The 23,279-nt window shown below is 40.3% G+C and overlaps 1 protein-coding gene across 4 annotated transcripts in view; it reads left to right on the top strand.

Annotated features, from left to right (window-relative positions):
• Slc9a6 (solute carrier family 9 member A6) overlaps nucleotides 1–23,279 on the top strand; it is a 73,541-nt gene that overhangs the window by 43,791 nt on the left and 6,471 nt on the right. For 3 of the 4 annotated variants that reach the window (XM_027433375.2, XM_027433376.2, XM_027433374.2), the window contains 5 exons: nucleotides 2,571–2,684; nucleotides 9,128–9,239; nucleotides 11,140–11,293; nucleotides 17,089–17,119; nucleotides 20,470–20,549. In XM_027433375.2, coding sequence (XP_027289176.1) covers nucleotides 2,571–2,684; nucleotides 9,128–9,239; nucleotides 11,140–11,293; nucleotides 17,089–17,119; nucleotides 20,470–20,549 — 491 coding nt within the window. Of the gene's footprint in view, nucleotides 1–2,570; nucleotides 2,685–9,127; nucleotides 9,240–11,139; nucleotides 11,294–15,900; nucleotides 15,991–17,088; nucleotides 17,120–20,469; nucleotides 20,550–23,279 lie in introns of all 4 variants that reach the window. The other variant, XM_035449934.1, reaches the window with a different exon arrangement.

Genomic DNA, 23,279 nt, shown 5'->3' with positions numbered 1-23,279 from the left:
AGTTGTGTCTAGAAAGGACCAATGCTAAAGCAAAATAGCAATCTCTCTCTCTCTCTCTCTCTCTCTCTCTCTCTCTCTCTCTCTCTCTCTCTCTCTCTCTCCTTCCCACTCCCCCTCCCTCTTCCTTTCCCTCTCTGTCATGGAGCTACAAAGGTAGTGTATATCCAATGCTTTCCCTAATACTGGAAAAGAAATTAGGCTTCCCTCTGAAGCATTTGCATGGAGGTTATAAATCTCATTTGCCAACTGGGTGGTGGTGGCGCACGCCTTTAATCCCAGCACTCAGGAGGCAGAGGCAGGCGGATCTCTGTGAGTTTGAGACCAGCCTGGTCTACAAGAGCTAGTTCCAGGACAGCCTCCAAAGCCACAGAGAAACCCTGTCTCGAAAAACCAAAAAAAAAAAAAAATCCCATTTGCCAAATAATTTAGTTCACTAAACATATAGAAGCTAAACAGCCTGGGGGTTGGTCTTTTTTAGGTGGCAAGGTAGGGCATAACAACAGCAAGCTAAGAGCTTCCAGCCTTGTTGGTGATGTGAAACTTGCATACAGAAAATATATATAGCCAGTAGAAATCATAGTGTGCAGACTTGGGATTATCTGTTGTACAAACATCTGGGGATAGAGTCAACAGTTTGAGGCTTGAGGGGCTGGATGTTACCATAGTAGAAATGGTACATCTAAAGGATGGGGGAGGATTTGGAATGGCCTAGTGGAAACAGACACAATCCTTAGGTTAAGTTTGTCCTTAGATATTTTGTGAACTAGAACATTCTTATAATTTGAAAAGATTAGGAAAAGCTAGGAGAATATTTTTTAAATCATGAAAGCTATATGGAACTTAATTTTAGTGTCTATTACTAAAATTTTCTCAAGCCAGAGCCACACCCATCTTTTAATGTGTATATAGCCTATGCAGCTTTTGTACTAACGTGGCCAAGATGGGCTTTAATAGACACTTTGTGCCTGCAAAGCCCCAAATATTTACTCTTTGGCACTTCATGGGGTTTGCCAGCTTCTGTGTTCAGAATTAGATCTGAGACTCTGGATCCACTGTGCCTCTGAACACTGACTCTACTGTTTTCTGGCAAATAGGAGTAAGAATGTATTAAGTTATTCATAGAAAAATATATGCCTATTTTAATGTTTGTTATTATTTTTGGTAATAAGCCAACTCTGCTTTTTTGTGCAGTTTTGGGGATTGAACCTGGGGCCTCTTATTTGGTGGGCAAGTGCTCTACTACTGAGCTATATCCCAGACCTCCAAACTCTGCTTTAAAAAACATTTCTAACTCTGTTTTGAAAAGAGTAAGTAAGCCAGGTGTGTGGTATGTACCGATAATAAAAACACTTGGGGACTGGGGAAATGGCTCAGTAGGGAAATGTGCTTGCTGTGCAAGTGTGGGGGCCTGAGTTCAAATTGCCAGAATGCATGGGAAGGTTGGATACATAACCTGAGTGTCTGTAATTCTAATAATCCTAAATGAAGATGAGAAGTATAGACAAGAAAATCCCCAGAAGCTTGACAGTCAGCTAGCCTGCTATCCATAGCAAAAATCATCAACAGAGAGAACCTTTCTCACACAAGATGGAAGGCAAGAACTAACACCTGAGATTGAAAGCTGAACTTCAGATACAGTGTGTGACACGTGTGCCGACATTCATATGCACCACCCTGCACATACACACAAACACAGATACTTAAGACATGGAAGCAGGATAATCCGGAATTTAAGGTCACCCTGAGCTACATAGTAAAACTCTGTCCCAAGACTCCCCTCTAAGCAATAACAAAAAATGAGAACGCCAACAAATTTGCCCAAAGCCATAGAGCTAGCAAGTAGGGAAGGTGTGGTTTGAGCCTAGGCATTTAGACTCCAGAGCTCAGATTCATTGTCTTTCCTATTGTTGTGAGGCAGGTGACTCCTGGGAAAGGTCAAGGAAAAGTAGAGCTTATGGAAGGCCCTCACTTTATTGGAAACTTCTTTACACCTGCAATAGAAACAGTGCTGTGAATGGGTGGACCTTGACAGGCATCAGGGGAGGCTGCTGAATTCATGTTATCATAGAGAGGTCCTGATTTTAGGAGTCTTAGTCCATAAAATGAGAAGCTAAGACCTAGCCAAAAAAGAGTGACAGCACTCTAGTGATATGACAGTGGTCACACAAGATCCTCTGTGTTTGGTAGCTTATAGAGGAAAGTATCTTGAAACTCATTTTAAGTGAGCTTTACTGGGTGGAGATGAGAAATGGGCATGAAGAGCTTGCCACTTAGGTTTCAGAATCATGTACAGAAAGTGATCAAAGCTAGGCTAGGGCATTCAAAGAGAATCATTGTGTTTGGAGGAGGAGAAGTAAGCAATGATGAGGACTGTGAGAAGGGAGCTGATGGGGAAATGTGAGGGCACACCATTTCTGGCTCTTTCTGTGGGTTTGCAAATACCATCACTACATGCGCTCCCCTCTGAGTCACATGTTTTCAGGTGTGTATATGAGCTTTACATATTTAAAATGTGTGTTCCTCATATTTTTAGTGTGACACTTACTGGAACATCTTAAATTTCATTTCAGTTGTTTGAGCTGCTCAATTTCTTAGCGGAGAATTTCATCTTTTCCTACATGGGGCTGACGCTGTTCACCTTCCAGAACCATGTCTTCAATCCAACATTTGTAGTAGGAGCATTTGTATCCTTTATCATGTGTCTGTTTGGAAAACTATTTTAATCGAGATCTTCATGTGGCATTGATAAAATATTTAAATGTGTGATTTTTTCTGAGAACACAAGTAAGGATATCGACTGTTTCCCTAATTCCATTCTAATAATTTTTCCTGTTCTATTTCTACTTGAATTTATTGCACAAAAATGTTGACAGATTGGAATGACAGAGACTTTTACTACTCTGTTGACCTCTGAGGTAAAAATATTTGTCCTTTGCAGGGCATGGTGCCATGTAACTATAAGCCCTATGATGGTGGGGAAGATCTGAAATGTCAGGCCATCTTGACATGCCCCTGTCTCAAAATCAGATTGGAAAAATGGAGCAGTGCAGTAGCTTGGGGGCAAGCTGCTTCCCTGGGAAAACCGTGACTTTTATCTCCAGCCCATTACAACAGAAGGCACAAAACTGTCCTCTGTTACTAAGGGAGAGAGAGAAAGCTTGACTGTGAGGAAGAGTTAGGTTCTATGCCACAGGGCAATGCATCAAAGATGAGGAAGGTTGAGTAAGGCCACATTCTTTCCCATATTCTTCTCTGTTTCATATAAATTGAGCACTTTTACCTTCAGAGCCAACTTGAGGGGCCAGCAAAGTGGCTGCTTATTGCCACATATGACAATCTTAGTTCATTCCTTGGGACCCACGTGATACAAGTTGAGAACTGACTCCTGTAATTGGCTTCAGACCTCCACACTTGTGGCATGAATAAATAAATGTAATAAAATAAATAAATAAATAAATAAATAAATAAATAAATAAAAAGTAAAACCAACTTGAAAGGAAGAATCTGAGAACATGAAAGACATCCTCATGACAAGATGAGGACAGGTTGATCCTGAAGTTTGTGGAGAGGAATTGGCCTCTGCTTGGGGCAGCTTCCCCAGTTGGTGAAGGAGATATGGTGAGAAAGTGAAGCTCCTAGCTGATGGCTTCTATTTTATAAAGTAGGAAGTGACATTGCCTGCTGATAGAACAGCCAGGTGTCCAAGTTATTTGCTGTGTAAGAAATGATCTGGAAACCTACCATTCTTTAACTTACATGGTATCCCCAGAAACCTAGACTATCTTACCTGGGTGATTCTGACTCCATCGCCTCTCTGGGGGTTACAGTGACATGATTTGCTGGTATGGGTCTGAGGACTTCTCTGGGTCTGGAGGAGCCATGGCAACCTCACTCATGTGCTATCAACAGAAAGAACCATCTTTCTGTAGGACCTGTTCACAGGGGAAGTTTCAGCATGGATTATCAGAGAGAATGAACTGAAAGAAGATAAGGATAGATGCCAAGGTGCCCTTTATAGACCAATGTTGGAAGTGAAATTTCATCATTACTTCTGTAATACTCTGCTGGTCATACAGACTAATTGTGGTACAGTGTGAGTGGGGATCACACACACACACACACACACACACACACACACACACACACACACACACACACACACCAGGAGGCAGGGGTCATTAGGGACCATCTTGGAGGCTGGCTCCCACAGATGAGTTTGGGGGAAGGTAGAGAGAAAGTTTATGAAGTAGTGAAGTAGTCATGGAAAGTTAGAGACAGTGGACCAAATAATTGCAATACAATTGCTGAGCGTTAATGGGGGCCCATTTAACTTTGAGGAATCAGCACTTGCAAGATACCAATCTTCCATGCCATGTGACTCTGTCCAGTAAGAATTAGTGGTAAGCACAGGAAGAAAAGAAGCATTGGGTCAATTGAGGTTTGTGGCTTTGTTGAGTGAGCATTATGGAAACAGAAAAGAACAAAGTAGATGTAGGCTGTGGGAAGAGTGTGTCTACCACATGGAGAAGAGGAAGAAAGAAAGAAAGAAAGAAAGAAAGAAAGAAAGAAAGAAAGAAAGAAAGAAAGAAAGAGAAAGAAAGGGGCTGACCGTGAGAGGCAAGGCTAGAGTGGTCTTCAGACTGAAGAGCCTGAGGACCTGGAACTATCACAGTGGGAGAGTTGAACTTGAAATGTGGAAGGGAAGATTGCTGTCTTGGAAATGAATGCTTAAATAAGTGGTTTTCAAAAGAAGCACTAAAGCCACGTAAGAAGCCAGATTCTGACAGAGCATTGCATTTTAAAAACTTCAAACCACACAAGATCTATATTAGAAAGTGACATTTTGTTGAACTGCTGTCTTACAGCAAAACAGCCAATTCCTATCAATAAGAGTCAACTTGTTCCAGGCATTGGTGGCTCGTGCCTTTAATCCCAGCACTCGGGAGGCAGAGGCAGGTGGATCTCTGTGAGTTCGAGGCCAGCCTGGTCTCCAGAGCGAGTGCCAGGACAGGCTCCAAAGCTACACAGAGAAACTGTCTCAAAAAACCAAAAAAAAAAAAAAAAAGTGTCAACTTGCCTTAGCCGGAAGATACGTTGTTGAGTTCAGTTGCTTCCGAGCTCGTCACTATTTGAATTTTTTTAATCTATAGTAGTTATCCCAGAAATAATGTTAAATAGTTGCAAGGTTTGTGAGTCTTGTTAGGATTTAAGATTATTAATAAAGAATCTATGCAAATGATTCTTAACAGGTCAATGCTATCTTGTCTCTGGTAGCCTGGGTTGCATTTGGTTTCATGTGACAATGACTCAAATTAAGCCAGGTTTAAATAAGTTAAATGAGACCGAAGTTTCTTCTGTAAAAGTCTGAGCTTGTGTGACGTGGAATTGTTATGAACTTGGGCAGCCTTGATGCTGCTTTCCGTAGGGAGTTGCCTGCGTTCTTGTGGTTCATGGCATCTGACTCTTGTGCCTGCTAATTATCTTTAAGGGCACTACCTAGAAGTGTACATACCACTTGTACATAACAGTGCTGGCAACACCTACCCGCAAGGGAAACTAGGAATTCATGCTCTTTATCTGAGTGGCTGTGTACTCAAAAATTGGAGCTAAAAGGGAGGAGGGTCTTGTGCTTAGAAGAAAAGACTAGTCATGGATTTGTGAAAATTAGCAGCAGTTGCCACACAGCCTCCCGTGCCTTTTTGCTGCTGTTATATTTTCTTTTTCTTTTTTAAATGGAATTATTTCCAAAGAAATTTTACATTTTCGTTTATTTTCCATTTGTGGAAAGAATAATGATGATAGCACAGAAAGCTTTCCTGTACCTCACAGCCCAATTTCCCATTAGCTCCTCATATCAGCATAGTACAATTGTCATAGGAACGAGCCTGTAATGACACATTCAGTCAGCTTCATGCTCACCCTGAGTCTTGAATTCATTTTAGTGAGTCCTGAAAAATTTGAGAGTGCTGACCAGGTGTTTGGTAGAGTGGTCCTTGATTGGAATTTGTTTCATGTTATCCCCAAGATTGCACTGGGTTACATGTATTCTTGGGAGGAATTCTAGGGGAATGAAGTGCCATTGCCATCATATCATGTTGAAGGCATGTATTTATTAACATGTTAATGTGTTGATCTTAGTTTTAGTCACGTGACTGCAGGGTTTTACCCATTGCAGCATGGCTCATGATTTCCTTTTTTTCTGATTTTTTTATTTGAATTAGAAACAAGCTTGTTTTACATGACAATCCCAGTTCCTTCTCCCTCCCCTCCTCCCTTCCCCCTACCTAAAACCCTACCTATCACATATCACATAGGCTCATGATTTTCTTTCTTTCTTGCCCTGCTTGGAAAAGAAGCCACCCCTTGCAGCCCACATTTAGGGAATGTGGAGTTAGGGTTCATCTCCCCAGGGACTAATTTTTTGCAAAATTGCTTGTAATTCTTTTCTTTAAAGACTTATTTATTTATCATGTATATAGTGCGTGCCAGAAGAGGGCACCAGAACACATGGTTGTGAGCCACCATGTGGTTGCTGGGAATTGAACTCAGAACCTCTGGAAGAACAGTCAGTGCTCTTAAGCCCTGAGCCATCTCTCCAGCCCCATTTTGTAATTCTTTACATAGGAGATTTGTCTGTTCTCCCTCACATGATGTTTTGTGTTTTTCTTTTGTTTTTTTATAGCATTATTTATTTGAATAATACTTAATCATTAGTTTATACATTGGATTACTTACAACATATTTATAAGTTTTGTTCTTCAAACTGTCCCAGCTTTAGCCATCAGGGGCTTGTTCTGTAGACCCCCCACTTCTGTTTGACATACCTTGTCATCATGGTTTGGGGATTTGGGTTTTGTATTTTAACACTTCCTTACTTTCTAGAAGTATAAGATGCTTCTGCTCATTTTGTGCACTTTATACCCAAGAACTTTCCATTCCTCCATAGAGCTCTGGTTCCTTTTAATTGGGAAAGATGGTATTGCAAACCAAGATCTGGACTTTGGGTGTGCATAGACCAGTGATTCTCAACCTTTGAGCATGACCCCTTTGCAGGTCAAACAACCCTTTCACAGGGGTTACCTAAGACCATCAGAAAATACACATATGTACATTACAATTCATAACAGTAGCAATGAAAATAAGTCTATGGTTGGGGGTCACCACAGCATAAGAAACTATATTAGAGGTTGCAGCATTAGGAATGTTCAGAACCACTGAATTAGACCCTGTCAATGGACAGAGATAGGTAATATTCATGTATATAGTAAGCCATGTACATACACATACATCCATAAATATTTTTGTTTGTGACCATCAGCATCTCCTGTCATGAGTTTATACTGATATCTCCAACTGTAATCTATTACCATTAACAATCAGCTGTCTTCTTTTGTTGGTTTGTACACTTGCATTCCTATCATAGAGAACTTGACTACCAGCATCTTTCATTCAGTTATTTAGTTGTTCAGTTGCAGTATATGTAGATGCTCATGTGCTGCTTAAAGGTGGAGATGCATTTGGAGAAATGTGTCATCAGGCAGTTTTCTCATTGTGAGCATCATAGATTATATTTACATAAACCTACGTGATATGAGTCAGTTATTCATAGAAGCTTGTTGATTCACTTAGGACAGTTGATAAACATGAGGCATATGAGGCTGTTGCTGGTTTGATAGCATTCTGTTTCACAATAAACTTCTTATACATGCCATGGGATATGTGTGGATGTCTGAGAACAACTTTTAAGGTTCAGTTCTCTCCTTCCACTCTGTGGGTCCTGGGAATTGACCTAAGGTGGTCAGGCTTAGCAGCAAACACCTTTACTTTCTGAGCCATCTCCCTGGCCCAAAGTCTTTGTTTTGTAAGTAGAACAAATACACTAAAATGATGACAGAAAGTATAATATAGTAAATACATAAAGCCAGTAGCAATCACTTATTACCAGCTATTGTGTACTACATATAACTGTGTGTGCTCTTCTTGTGTATGAGGGGTAGCATAGTAGGTCTGTTTGTGCCAGCATTAGCATAGACACATGAATATTGTTAAGATGTCATTAGGCAATAAGAATCTTCCAGCTCCATTATAACTATATAGGACTGCCATTGTGTAAGCACTCTTTGCTTGAAATGTTATGGGTTGCATGGCTATATGACAATGATAGTATTGTTAACTAGTACTTACCCGGAAAACAACTCTATCAAAAAGCATTTTGTTTTCTCTCTCTCCTTTTTTTGGTGTTTTTTTGGCTTGTTGATTTTTTTGATGAGGTCTCATGTGGCCCTTGCTAACCTCAAACTCTCTATTCATCCATGGCTCTAACTTTGAACTCCAGCCCTCCTCCTTCTACCTCTTATGCCCAGGGTAATGAGTATATAATCCTTACATGCAGCCTTGTGGCCTTAGCAATTGCACTCTCTTTGAAAGTTATTTACATCAGTACTATTTCAACCATGTTGCTTTGCTTTTAATATTACATTTCCCTTTCTATTCCTTTCAGGAAATGTGGTGGAGATGGTGTCGTGAACCCTGCAGTAAAATTCACAATTATAAAGTACAGGTTTCTGTACATAATGAATGGAGAAAAAGACACCCACACTGTTTCTTAGTTAACACCCGTCTGAATTGACATGAAATCTGACCTTTTTTGCAGGTTGGAAGTGCACATTTAGTGAGACCCAGCAGGGCTTCTCAGGCATTTCAGTGGCTTGAAGTGACTGAGCTGCCCTTTTTTGTATTCTTAGGAAGGAAGGTGCAGTTTAGCTAGCATGACTCTGCTTCCTCTCAACACTGCAATGGAAAGGAATGTGTCTGTGATGTTAATACTAAGGAGGTCCTCTTTTATATATCTTTTTCTTCACTTAGTGTATGCTGGAATACTCTATTAAGTCTGTCAGCAGCTAGCTATGTGTGATTATTTCAATTTAAATTCATTTGAATGAAATAAAATTAAAATGGCAGTCCCCCAGTCACACTGACTGTATCCCAGCTGCCTGTAGATATTGACTGTTCTAGCAGATGACACTGTGACAGTGTTGCCAATAGACAGTGCTTGCTCACCACATTGAATGTATAGCTTAAATTATCAGTAGTAAACGAACTACTCCTTAACCTCTTAATGATTTAGGTTGCTATTTTCTTGGGAAGAGCTGCCAATATTTACCCCTTGTCTCTTTTACTTAATTTGGGTAGAAGAAGTAAGATTGGATCAAATTTCCAACACATGATGATGTTTGCTGGTAAGTTTCAGTTTCCTTTCTTGTCTACACCCAAGATACTATTCACATCACATAAGCTAACTTCTATAGCCTGCAATGGAGGTCCTGTGTCAGAAACATTGAAACTGAATCCTCAAAGAGAAAATTCCTTACCATCTCTCATTGTCTTTGGTGGGAATTTTTCACTCTGCTTCCAAATCTTTGGTTTCAAAATATGTCACACAAAGTAAGTAAGTTAGGGATGAATACATATTTAGAGAAAAACCTGCAAGTGGATGTTTATGGCAGTTCTATCCATAACTGCCAAAACCTACAAATACCTTGCTTATTTTCCTTTTTCAGTTCTGGGGATTGAACCTAGTGCCTCAGGCATGCCAAGCAAATCCTCTACCATTAAGATACCTGTAGTATTTATCTGTATATCTCCCCAGTCTCTCTCGATAAAAAACCTGTTTTTTATTTTTAAGATGGGGTCTAAGTTGTTCAGACTGCCTTCAGTGTTACTCTATAGTTCAAGCAAGCCTTGTATGTATTTGTGACTCTCCTGCCTCAGCCTCCTGTGTATTTTGGATTGCTGACCTTTACCATCGCATTTGTCTGTCTTTGAATGACCAAATGGGGCAGAGAAGGACCTGATAAAGTTCTGTAGAAAATTACTAAATGATAAAAAGAACAGACTTTTATTCACATAGTGGCATGGATGAGTTTCCAAAGTGTTATGTTGAATGAAAGAAGCCGGTCTCAAAACTTATGTATGTGATTCCATTGATATGATATTTCTTACATGGGAAGTTTTATTGGGGGAAAGGAAGGAAGAGAGGGGAAGAAAAAAGAGAGAAAGAAAGACAGGCAAAGACTTGCCTGCCTCTTCAGAGAAATAGCAGGGAAAAAACGATATGATATTTTTTTAAGTTTTACTTTACATTCCAACCTCAGGTTTCCCTCCCACTCCTCCTCCTAAATAGAGAATTCTCACCAGCAGAAACTCAAATGGTGGAAAGAAATTTAAGGAATTGCTCAACATCCTTGATCATCAAGGAAATGCAAATCAACATGATTCTAGATACTATCTTATACCTGTCAGAATGGCTAAGATCAAAAGTACTGAGAACAGTTTATGCTGGAGAGGATGTGGAGAAAGAGGAACACTCCTCCACTGCTGGTGGTGTGCACACTCGTACATCCACTTTGGAAATCAGTATGGCAGTTTGTCAGAAAGTTGAGAATCAATCTACCTTAAGACCCAGGGATACTTTTAAGAGACAAACTAATAATGATGCAGATCAGGCCAGGATGATGCAGTTGGGCTAGTGAGCAGCACAAAGTAATTTGGACAGGAAGAGTAAAATTTTAGGTCTGTTTTGATTGGGGCAATGGTCACCCAAATTGTCCATACATTATAAATTGAATTCATTACACATAAACTACTCAATTTTAAAGAATTGTTAAGAGATCAAGCAGATGTGGTAGCAGATACATGCAATCCCAGCACTTGGGTGGCAGATGCAGGGGGATTGTGAATTTGAGACCAGCCTGACCTACAGTAACAAGAGCCTGTCTAAAAAATGAACAAACAGAAGATCAATGAAAGTCAGTATTATACCTGGTGGTGGTGGCACACGCCTTTAATCCCAGCACTTCAGAGGCAGAGGCAGGGGGAATCTTTGTGAGTTTGAGACCAGCCTGGTCTACAGAGTGAGTTCCAGGACAGGCTCCAAAGCTACAGAGAAACCCTGTCTCAAAAAACCAAAAAAAGCCTGTATTATATACTAACTCTGTTAGTCATTCTTTACATATGTTAAATATGTATCTTATATTTGTCCACATGCTCTCAAGCTTTGAGGTTATGTTTTATATCTCTGAATTTATGGTCTACATTGCTGATGAGTTATTGAAGTAACACCTCTTCTATTCCCTGTAGGCCTTCGTGGTGCAATGGCATTTGCCTTGGCCATTCGTGACACTGCCACTTACGCACGGCAAATGATGTTCAGCACCACACTTCTGATTGTGTTTTTTACTGTGTGGGTATTTGGTGGTGGCACCACTGCTATGTTGTCATGCTTGCATATAAGGTAAGTAGGAGCTGGGGACCTCATTTTCATATTCCATTTTAATTCCGTTCCTTTTATTTTTAGTCAGGAGAAGATTTTATGCCTTGTCAAATCTGTTTTCATTTTTTCCTTCTTAAAAAGTGCATAACATAGAAAAAAGAAACTGCCAAGAGAAAGGAATGAAAAGCATTCCAGACCTTTACTATGCGTTTTAGCAAACGGACAACACTAAAGTGCCTTTCTAAACTGGTTTTGAAATGTGGTAATAGAAGAAAATGTATTCCGGTGTAGGCATTTGTTCTGGTGACTATATTCCTATTATTTGAATAGCTATGTGTGGCCTGACTGATTTAACCAAATCACTATTATTGTAGTTTTATATGTTTTAGGCTGTGGCTATTTTCATTTCCATCTGCAGGTTTTGCTGTTACTATTAATATATGAATGCTCTGAAGCCAATGTGCCTTCATGCTCTTGTTTAACTATTTCTTTAGGATGCATTTCCAGAAGTGGAATTGATTAATCCAAAATATATGTGTATATTTAAGGCTTTTGATCAAATTACTAAATTCACTCCATCAGCAGTGTGTGAGAGTCCAGTTTACCCCAACTCTAATCAATACTAGACATTATCATTCCTTTTCATCTTTCTGATCAGCAAGCACCATTTCTAAACTAACAAACCTACCAGGGCCAAAGTGATGTCGTCATGGTCTTCAGTGTGTACTGCTTAATGTATTCAGTTTGAAATCTCTCTTGTATCTTGAGTTCTGCATTTGTTTCCATGGATACAGCAGCTTGTGTCTAAAGCCTTTGTAGATTGTAGTTCTGTGTTTGACTGAAACATCATAGATGTTAAGAGCTACCAAGCTTCCAGGATATATGAGCCTCATTCGGAACAACAGTGTTTCACCTAATAGAGAATCTGTCGCCTGTTTCTTTCACTTTCTATTATGCCTTTTAACATTGCAAAGACAAGCTAGCTCTTAATTACACAGTGAATGTTGTTAATGTCTTAATCTCTCTTTACTATTCAAATCTCTTCTAATTTTTGTGCTATTCCTGGGTGTAGTAGATAATATAGTGCAACAGTTGCTTTTATATATCCAGTAATGTTCTTGTAATCCTACTTTCTACTTATAAGAGGATTTGACATTTATTAAGCACCTACTATGTGCCAGGCATTATTTTAAGTGTGCTTACCATGTTTATCTAATCATAGTAACTGTTTTATGAAAAATAAGGCTTTAAGAGTTGTTAATTGTTTAATGTCATGTAGATAATTAAACAGGACACAGAGGAGCTTCTATTTTTAGTTCCTTCAGACACGGTTCATCAAGAAATGAGTGGTAAATTTTGAAAGGAGTAAACTCCCTTTATTTCTCAAAATCTTAAAGCTGAAAACACTGTGAGGAGACTAAAACAAAATGTGAGATAGCTTAGAACTAAACTTACCAATGGACAATCAGTTGTTCCCCTCACTGCCTTCTACATGGAACAAATAAAATTCCCATGCTTTAGCCAGGCATTGGTGGTGCACACCAATCTTAACATGCAGAGTCAGGTGATCTCTGTGAGTTTGAGGTCAGGCTGGTCTACAGAGTGAGTTCCAGGACAGGCTCCAAAGCCACAGAGAAACCCTGTCTCGAAAAATGAAACAAAACAAAAAAAAAAAATTCCCATGCTTTACCATCCTTCTCAAAAGAGAGAAGAAAATCCCACCTACTCACACTGAATTTTGTTTATATTACTGGATTTGCAAGCTCCTTGGCTGGCCCCATTTTGCCTACCTTGCAGCACAGTTGGAGGCTTAATTATATCCATTGCCTTGTAGTTTTAGACTACTTCTTGGTTTCTTGTTTTTTGTAGTGTTTTGGCCTGTTTGTGAACAGAGGTCATATGTTAATTTTTGAAAGTCTCTCCAAAGTATTCTCCTCCAATCCCTCCCATGTCCCTCCACTCTCAAGTGAGGCTATGTATTTTTATAGTTTTATAGTTACTGGATAGTTTACTGAATGTGGTTAAGACTAGCATGTCAAATAGTTGTGAAACATATAGTCTTAATTTTTATATTTTAATTCACATTGTTGCTTTAATTTTTCTAAACATGTATTGGCTTAAAATGTTATTTATCATATTTACTTAATAGTTATATTACAAATCTTCCATTTTCTCTATTTTATCTATTAATAAATTCTTAATAATTGACATAAATAGAAAATGTCAATATTTTCATGGCATTTACTATTGCATTAATTATTATTAGTTTATCTCTCTATTAGCATTTAAATCCTAAAAAGTTGTTTTATCCTTCCTACCTATATTTGGGAGGAAAGGCAAAGGCTATATTTTCAGTGCCTCTTCTCGTCCTCCACCTTTTTAGTAGTGTAATTTGGAAGTTGCAGATGAGTTGGGGCTGTTGAAGGTTTGTGTACACACCAACTTTACCTTTGCATTCTTGATCATTCCTTCTTAATTTTGGGCAAGGCCTTTGACTCTTCAGAACCTCGGTTTCTACATCTGTAGCATGACACCCATTTCCTGGAGTTGTTCTGAGGACTTGGTGTGCTAGTCTCTGCAAAGCTGTTTGCACAGCATTTCACGTGTGCCTTTTATGTAGTCACTCAGTAAATATTTACTGAGCACTAACAGTTTGGTGGATACTCCTTGTTTCAACTTCCAACTCACTGGTTCTTAGCAGATTATTTTGTCTCCTGGGAAGATAATTGACAATATTTGGAGACATTTTTGACAATCACAACTAGGAGAAAGGACTGCTGTTGCTATTTAGTAGTCAGTAGCCAGCACCCTGTTTAACATCCTACAGAACACAGAATTGGCTACTGTCTAGAACTGCAATTAAATAATTATCTGGCACCAAATGTCAGTAGTGCTAAAATGAAGTAACCTTATTCAAAAGGACAGTGGCAATAAAAAGATAGAAAAGGGCTAAGTTCCAATTTAGTGGAAAAGTGATTAAGAAACCTAGTAAATAAATGAACGAACATGACAGTTTTAGATGATACTAAATGTGATGGAAATTAAGGTGCTGTGATAGTGACTGGGAATGTGGTATATAGAATATGAAGAAGGCAGGGAAGCTCTCTTGGGAAGTTTATATTTGAGCTCAGTCTGCCTGAGTGGCAAGACCCTGCCAGTTCAACGACGACCAGGAAGAGCAGTCCAGACAGAACAGTCCAGCAGCAAAGGCCCCAAGGCAGGAGCAGATGTGGCCTGTTTGACACAGAGAAAAGCTTACATGATGAGAGTGATCAAATGGTAAGTAGAAAAAAAAAAAGGTGGTGAAGACCCTGAAAGGATTCTGAAAACTACCTGTGAAGGGCCAGAAGCAAAGATTTAGACTTTCGCAGTCCTGTGATCGGTGTCACCCACCCAGAACTGCTGGCAAAAGCAGCCACAGGTGATACACAGTCGCATAGTATGGCTGTGTTCCAACAAGACCTTATTTAGCACTGGATGTGCATGAGGGCTCTAGTTTGTCCCTCCTGCTGTAAGGTCTTCTAGTGTATAGTGAAGACTTGGGATTTGAAAATACAGTGGAAACCATGAGGATATTAAAGCAAGGGAGTGACATGATTGAATTTCTCGTGTAAAAAGATCATGTCCTCTGTCTTGGGAGCAGTGGATCCCAGTGAATTAATCAGCTTGCATCCTTTCACATAATTTGTGACAGTCACATTTGGCACTCTAACATTTAACTAGGCATACATGCTTTGCATTTCTTTGTCTCTGAGCCTTTGCTTGGCCTGGGATTCTGTTTCATTCTTAGGAATTGACAAAACTGCCCTTCCCCCTCCTTCTCCCCCATTCTTTTTTCTTGGAGTTGCTGTGTAGCATTGGGTCTGTCTATCACAGCAATTATCCCATTCATCCCTGTAATGCAGTATTGCTAGAAGAGCTACCTACCACTTAGCACTAGTGATGCATCAAGCACTTTAAAAGTTGCTCAGTACATTTAATTCTTGCAGCAACACTTTGTGGTGATACTAGCCCTATTTTCTGGGCGACAGAATTACAGTCCTTCATAGCCTGATTGAACTCACAGAGCTAGAAATTATCCTGAAGTAGTCCTGAACCCATCTTGCCTTCATAGCAAACTCTTTGAGTCTGCTGTAGTTGGGTCTGTTTCCCCAGTAGTCTGTGAGCTCCTTGAGGACAGGGACCATGTTTAATTCATGTCTATGCCCTGTGCCTAGCACAGTGCCTGGCAAATAATAAGTGCTCTGTAAATGTTTATTACATTGGTTTTGGATAATGTGCCATTTGAATGTTTAAACGTTCTATCATCTAGACCACTAGATGTCACTTGAGATGCATAAATGTGGTGAGAGTCCAATGTGACTGGGAAGCTGTTAAACAGCAGTGTCTGGCCATTTTTAACAAAGTGAAAATGAGCCTTTGTTTCAGTTTTGAATCTGGTGATGGCCACCTGTTTTCAAATATGTGACCATGACTTCCTTGCCTTCCAGATAGAGTCTTGTATCATTTTCCTCCTTTGAGTGTTGTCTTTGCAGATGTTGCTACGGCTTCTTGTACTGCTGTGTTGTCTGTGCTGTCTGTAGTTGGTAACTGAATCAATAAACATTTGAGCACCTATTGTATGTCAGGTACTATGCTAGACTCTGGGGCTACAGAGATGAATTGAGACATGGCCTTTACCCTCAAGGAGCCCACAGTCTTTTTGGGGAGATGGACAGGTAAATAACTACCCTGTACTGTGATGTGTGTTTATAATAAAGAACTTAGTGCTACAGAAGCGCAAAGGGGAGGTGATTCTGTGTGAGCATCTCATACAACAGCTACTTTGGCACTTGACAAATGAGTAGAAAACTGAGGGGATACAAGTTTCAGCCTGAGGGAATGAGAGGCGTGAGCCAAAAACACATTGAGTTTTGGAGCTGACAAGGCTCTGGGGAGAGGTATGAGTTAGGGTATAACATGGCCCATGGAAGAAAATGACTGGCGATGGGGGTGGGAAGGTAGCTTGGAGAAAATGATAGCCACTGGTGTGTAGAGAGTTTTGAGTGTCCTGCAAAGGACTTTAGATGTGACCTTCAGGGTTGTGAGCTGTCTTCAGAAGCTTCTGTGAAAGCAGTGACCTAGAGAGTTCCATGCTATCCAGAGTTAACTCTGGGTGTGAGCCTGGCAGCTGGAAAGGCTTACTCAACAGAATCTGTGAGTCACAGTGAGGTCTGAAAGAGCAGGGATGGCAAGGAGAGGAGACCTGACAGGCAGGGCAGGAGAAAGAACAGAGTTGCAAGTTCCGAGACTAGAGCGCAGACTCAGAACTGGCAAATGAAGTAGTTCCCTGGGATGCCCAAAGAAGGAATCTGATGTAGGTACACAAGAATTACGAAGAATCAAAGCTGATGTCCCTCAGTTACCCCGTGGTCCCTCTGCAACTGGACCCCCTTCTGTCACCTTAGCAATGTTTCCATGAAAGCAGTGTTCCAGCTTTGACTTTGAAACTTACAAATCATTTTTCCTGAGCAATCGGGGCAAAGTTTCTCTCTCTCGGTGCTTAGAATAACATTCAGAGAAGAAATGCTATTTTACTGAAACTGTAAAGTGGGATTTTAGGAATAGAACATTTGCCCTGCTTTCCTTAGACCCAAGGCTGTTGCTAAAGAAAGTAGCAGGAGCCAGAAATGTACACCCCAACTGTAGAGAAGAGGGAACATTAACCATTCTGGAGCTTCTGTGTTGAGAAAAATATTTGCCTGAGAATGTTTGTGTGTGAGTAGACCTTCTATTGGCTTCTAAAATCTCATTTACTCTTTGTGTTTTTCCTTTAGGGTTGGTGTTGACTCAGACCAAGAACATTTGGTAAATATGTGCTTGTGTTATCCTTGGCATTTCTGTCCAGCATTCAGTCATTTGGAAAGAAAACTGTCTCTCTTAGACTTCATGCCACTTTTTAGATACAGTTTTGTTTGCCTCAGCTTTTAACTGACATTTCTGGCTTTCCTCATTGCTCCATGAAACAGAACCATAGTTTAGACAGCAAGTGGCTATCAAGGGTGACAGCTTTCCTATCTGTGGCCATCCTGGGCTTTTGCCACCGAGGAGAATAGGCTCTTAAGTGCTCCTGGGTGTTCAAGTGACTGCTCTGGCACAGGCAGCCTTTTTCCACTCTAGTTGCGCATGAACCCTTGTCTCTGATGTCAGCCCCACTCCAGCTGCTCTTCCTGTGGAACTTTTAAATTGCATGACCAGCAGCTGCCCTTGAGAACTAACTGCTCAGAATCTTCTCGGTGTCCAGCTGGTCCCCCCTGCATGTTTGGGGGGTTACACTTTCTTCACCCAAGCCTCAGCCTTTTCAACACGGCCCCTCACTTCCTTCCTTCCGTGTGTCAGTTGCTTAGCTTCTCCTATGATCTCCAGACTTGTGGACTGAGCACAGCAACAACTGTTTGTCCTTCTGAGACTGACCACCCTTTTCTGGTATTTTCCACCCGCTTTGTAATGGTTTCTGAGCACCACTGAATGTGCGATTCTCTATTACACATTACACAGTAGATGAGAAATCACAAATGATGTTTTTGAAGATGGAAAGTATCTTTCAAAACATAATTCCTTTTGTTTCCTGAAACAAGCCATGGTATTTTTTTCTGCAGAGTATGCTTTAAATGAGCCTTTACTCGATTCATTTCCCAAGTGCTAATTTTGAGTGATGACTGTGTGCGTGTATGCATGTGATATAGTAAGTATGCACCCATTTTGTGGTCAGAATCTTAAAGTAGAATTCCCCGGACAAACCAGATTATAGACTTTTTTTTTTTTATCCTGCCAAGCTTCTGGAATAGGTTCAAGGGGTGTTAATGTCTCAGTAGTAAAAAAACATTGCATTTACACAGCTCTTGGGTCATGTATGTTTCCATCAACCCTGGTAACCCTGTCACCACAGAGGAGAAGTAAGGGAAAGAGCCAGATAGGTGACTATCAGTGTGGCAAATGGAAAGAAATAGCTTTCCATTGCTTTCAGAACACTATGGACAGACATTAGCAAGATGGCTCAGTGATTAAAGGCACTTGCTGCAAGAGCCTGACAGCTTGAGTCTGATCCCTTGAACCCTTGTTCTCAAACCTCTGCATGTGTGCTGTGGCATGTATGTCCTTACACAACCACGCGACACACACACACACACACACACACACACACACACACACACACACACACACACACACAATGATGAGAATAAATAAAACCTCATGGACATCTCAATTAAATTGTTTACTCAATCATTCTTACGTTCATTATGAATCTCCAGGAACATTCTAGTCGGTATGGAGCTTAGTTATATGGTAAGGCCTGTAGATGATTTGCTTTACAAGAAGTGAAGGTAGGGCCAATAAGATGGCAAGTCTGATGTCCTGAGTTCAATCCCTGGAACCCATGCTGGGGGACAATAACCTCTAACATACCCAATAAGTACTAAAAATAGTAATAATGATAATGCAGTAGTAGTAGTAATAATAACAATAAAACTAAAAAGAAGTGAAAGCAAAAATTTAAAAACAAGGCAGTTTCATGGGCTAGAAGTACAGCTCACTGGTAGAATGTGTAATTAGTTTGCACGAGATCCTGGGTTCCTTCCCCAGCATCATTTTTTTTTTTTTGAGACCAGGTTTCTCTGTGTAGCCCTTGCTGTCCTAGGACTAACTGTGTACATCAGGCTGGCCTTGAAAAGTCACAGAGATCCACCTGCCTCTGCCTCTGCCTCCTGAGTGCTGTGATTATAGGCATGTGCCACCACCACTTCAGGCTCCCAAGCAGCAAAAATTAAACAAAAAGTAAGAACTGAAGACATGAGAAACTTAATGATGTAGAAGCAAGTTCAGAAGTTCTTTTGTGACTGTGAGCACTGCAATGTTCTCAGATATTTTTATCATTGTTATGTATGCATTCATACATGTTGAGGGGAAAGGAAGCTATTTGGGCAGGAAGGAGACAAAACCCAGACCCTAAACTCTGCCCTTAGAAAAATCACAAAAATATGGAACACTAATTCTGGAAAGAGCCTTGGGGGAATCTGTATTGCTTGCATTTTTCACGTGAAGAAATTCAGGCCCAGGGAAGGGAGGAGCTTTGCCCCAACTAGTTAATGTCAGTGAGCCAGGCCTGGAGCTATAGAGCCTGACTACTGACTACTGACTACTGACCATACCATATTACAAATATGGACATTTGGTATTTTGTAAAGCTATTTTAGAAGCTGCCTGCTTGCTCTGTTAGTCTCCCTCCTGGCCAGTGAATTCTCCCATACCATTCCCTTGTTTTCATTTGGCCACTGTGTTCTGAACATAGTAGCAACTTTGAAAATGCCAGGTATTTTTGAAATCCATGGCACAGCTCTCCAAATATCGGGTGAGATGTTTTCTTCAGTAGGAGCCACCGCAGAGGCAGTACAAGTCTTTCAGAGTGAGGAGGTGGATTGGCCCATACTGGCTTTCAGAGTGAGGAGGTGGATTGGCCCATACTGGCTTTGCTTTAAACTCTCTGTGTGTGTTCACTTGGTATGCATGTGCCACAGTACATGTGGTGATCAGAGTGTAGCCTTGGACATAGTAAGATAGGATGTTAATTGCTATGTACACCAGGCTTGCTAGTCCATGAGCTTCCAGAGTCTCCTGTCTTCATTTCCTAGCTCACTCTATTAGCATTAGAGTTACAGAGAAGTGTTGCTATGCCTGGTGGGCTCTGAGGATCTGAACTCAGGTCTTCAGCTTGCATGGGAAGTACTTTTCTCACAGACACATCCCTTTAGGCCCCACATTGTTTTCTATAATATTTTTGAATATATATATATATATATATATATATATAATATATATATAGTTTCCCTATTTCATTTTCATCCCTTCAACCTCTCCTGTATACCCCCTCCTTCTTCTCCCTCTCAAATTCATGTCCTCCTTTTCTTTAATTGACCCCACATTGACTTATAAGTGGCAATAGAATCATAAACTAGTAAGCTGCCTGAGTCATAGAGATTCTTAGGGAAACATTTCAGTTTCCTACACCAAAGCTGCAGAATAAAAGCCACTAAATGTCTAACGTTAACCATGTTGGACACTACCTTTTGTGAAGGCTCTATTTCTGATTCTGCGAAGGAATGGCTCTAAATAAACCTGCCTGCATCTTTGGCATTGACTCTTGTATCATCTGTCTGCAGGGTGTTCCTGAAAATGAAAGGAGAACTACCAAAGCAGAGAGTGCCTGGCTCTTCCGGATGTGGTACAACTTCGATCATAAGTATCCTTAATGATAACACATGGTAGTACATGCATGGATAAGTACAGTTTAATGAACCAACTCCATGTGTGCATGTGTGCACATGTGAGTGTGTCTGTGTGTTGGGGGAATTCTGGGGAGGAACCCAGCGATTTGCACATGCTAAGCATGTACTTTACCCCCTGAGCTACAGCTGCAGCCCCAGAACAGCTGGTTTGCCTTCCAGAAGCACAATATAAAACCTGCCTCTCCATAAGTGTAATGGAGAAGAACATTCTCACCAGTGAATTCCTTTGCAAACCCAGGGAACCAGTAGGCACTGGTTATTGTAATAACTGGATGTATGGAGGAAATCCAGAGCCTAAATGACATAGCTAATTTTTTAGATATAGTATTTGTTGAGGCGACTTTAGTATTTGATGTTCTTGGGTTAAGTTGGAGAATTCTGTGAAGGGTATTCCTTACTTGCTGGTGTACTTGCTTGGGTGGAAGCCTTAGAGGAAAGCATGAGATTGAAATGAAAGACAATGTTCTTGACACCACACTTCTTTAGAAGCCGCCTTTCTCCCCTGGGGTAAGGGGAGAGTGTGTGTATCTTTTCTTCCTCAGCCTTTCTAAAGACCAAATTCTCCCTATTCAGAATGACTTTGTGATAAAAGCCTTATATGTTTAGGAAAAATACACTTGCCCTCATGCTCAGAAGCCACTGCTTACTATACTCTGTTTACTAGGTTTTCCCTTCCATTTTTTTCAAGTACCTTAAATTACCGTGTGCATACAAAAATTCAAGCATATCTGTGGCATCGAGGCTCCCATTAGGGAGTGAGAGCCTGGGTTTTTTAAATTGTTTAAAGATTATGTCATTACTTTTGGCTCCATTACCAGTATCTTGGATGTATGCCATTTCCATATTTCTTGGGGCTTTTCTTTCCTCCTATTTAACATTTTTTAGTTTTCTAGAATAAAATGTACATTTTCTACATTCACGAAATAATTTAAACGATTCAAGTTTAGAAAAAGAGCTTAGTTTCCTGTATAATCTTGCAGAAGTAAACACCAAAAACTAAACTTTAGTTATTTTAATGCTCAGAGATTCATCAGTCTAGATTTCAGTTCTTTATTTAGCCAGCTTGTCATAATAAAGTTATAATTTAAATATGATATATGTGAATCTTAAGAATACAGTTTAATGAATTTTGTCCATGTATCCCTGTGTACCTACTATCGATAGAAATGTTGCTGTATTTATAGCACAGTGGAAGGTGCCCTGTGTTGTCTGTCAGTAACACCTTCCCTAACATGCTCCACAGAGCAGTAACTCCGATTCTGAGTGCTACCAGCATGAATTAGGGCTAGCTGATTTTGATTTTCATTTAAATAGATGATATTTATTCTTTTCTTGTCTTTGTTCCTTCACTGACATCTGTGTAATTTATCCAGAAGGCTATGCAGAACAATAATTCAATGAGCTGGGGTTCAGATCTAGGGCGTTGTGCATAGCAGAGAAGCATTCTGCCTCCTCGGTCCTTGTTGTTGACAAAGCCTCCCTAGCTATGCCAGGCTAACCTTAAACTTGGGAACCCCGTGTCTGACCCCTGAGTGCTGGGCACACAGGCGCTTTCCCTCATGCCCAGCCTTTTCTTTATTTCTCTAACAAAGCACAGGAGTCTTTTGAGTTTTCTTTTGGCAGATTGTTGGGTAATTTGGTATAACAAATCCCCATTCAGTACTAGTAAACAGAGCCTTGGTCATGTTTATATCAACATTCTGAGAGTTTATCATTTCTGTTTTTAGTGGCTCTGTGTAGACAGAGTGTGTTTATAGAGAGCTTTGATCTTTGCATGGAATTTATTACTATAGGTATGTGTGAATGCTGTCTTTTAAAGATGTATGTATGTATGTATGTATGTATGTATGTATTGTGTCTGTGTAGGTATGTCAGGAGAAGAAGGGATGTGCTATGCAGATCAGAGGACAAACTGCAGGAATTGGTTCTCTGTTACCATGTGGATCCTGGGGTGTGACTCAGTTAGACTTGTTGGCAAGTACTTTCACCATCTGAGCCATCTTGCTAGCCTCAAAATTTTGTCTTTAAAATTGTTTTTGAGGTGAACTTGCTGTGTAGCCCAGTATGCCCTTGAATTTACACTCTTCCCACTTGAGCCTTCCAAGTATTGAGATCACAGGTATGCACCACTCCATGTAGCTAATAACTTGTGTGTGGTCTGGAGACTGGCCCAAGGCCTCAAACATGCTAGACAAGTACTCCACTTCTAAGCTACATGCCCTAGGTTCTTATGACGTCCTTTCTCTGTGTTTTCCTCTTCTTTCTTTCAATTGCCATGAATTACCAAATCTGATGAAATAAGGATCTATGATATAGGAGTTTATGATTCATAGTTTGTTGTTGTTGTTTTGATTTGGGATTTCGTTTTTTCTTTCCTCCTTCACTTCCTTTGAGCTTTGTAGGAAGTGAAAGAGCATGATACATGAATTCAACTCAGCATTCAGGATCCATCAGAATCCAGAATAAGTGATCAAAGCCGTTTTTATTAGTATATGCTACTTCAATACTTCCTCATCCCTCTGAACACTGTCATTCTTTGCTTTCCCTTTCATTTTCTTCACTACCAAACTCAGGATATGCTTATGTTCCTTCAATCCCTAAAAGCAGAAAAGCAATGGGATGGCATACAACAGGTTCATAAGTAAAAGTCAGCTAGCAGATATGTCCCCATTTCCTTGAATGTG

This window comes from Cricetulus griseus, chromosome X (assembly GCF_003668045.3).
Source record: "Cricetulus griseus strain 17A/GY chromosome X, alternate assembly CriGri-PICRH-1.0, whole genome shotgun sequence".
In the NCBI taxonomy this organism is placed as follows: Eukaryota; Metazoa; Chordata; class Mammalia; order Rodentia; family Cricetidae; genus Cricetulus; species Cricetulus griseus.
Note: the sequence above shows the minus strand (reverse complement) of the source record. Positions and strands in the feature narration are given on the sequence as shown.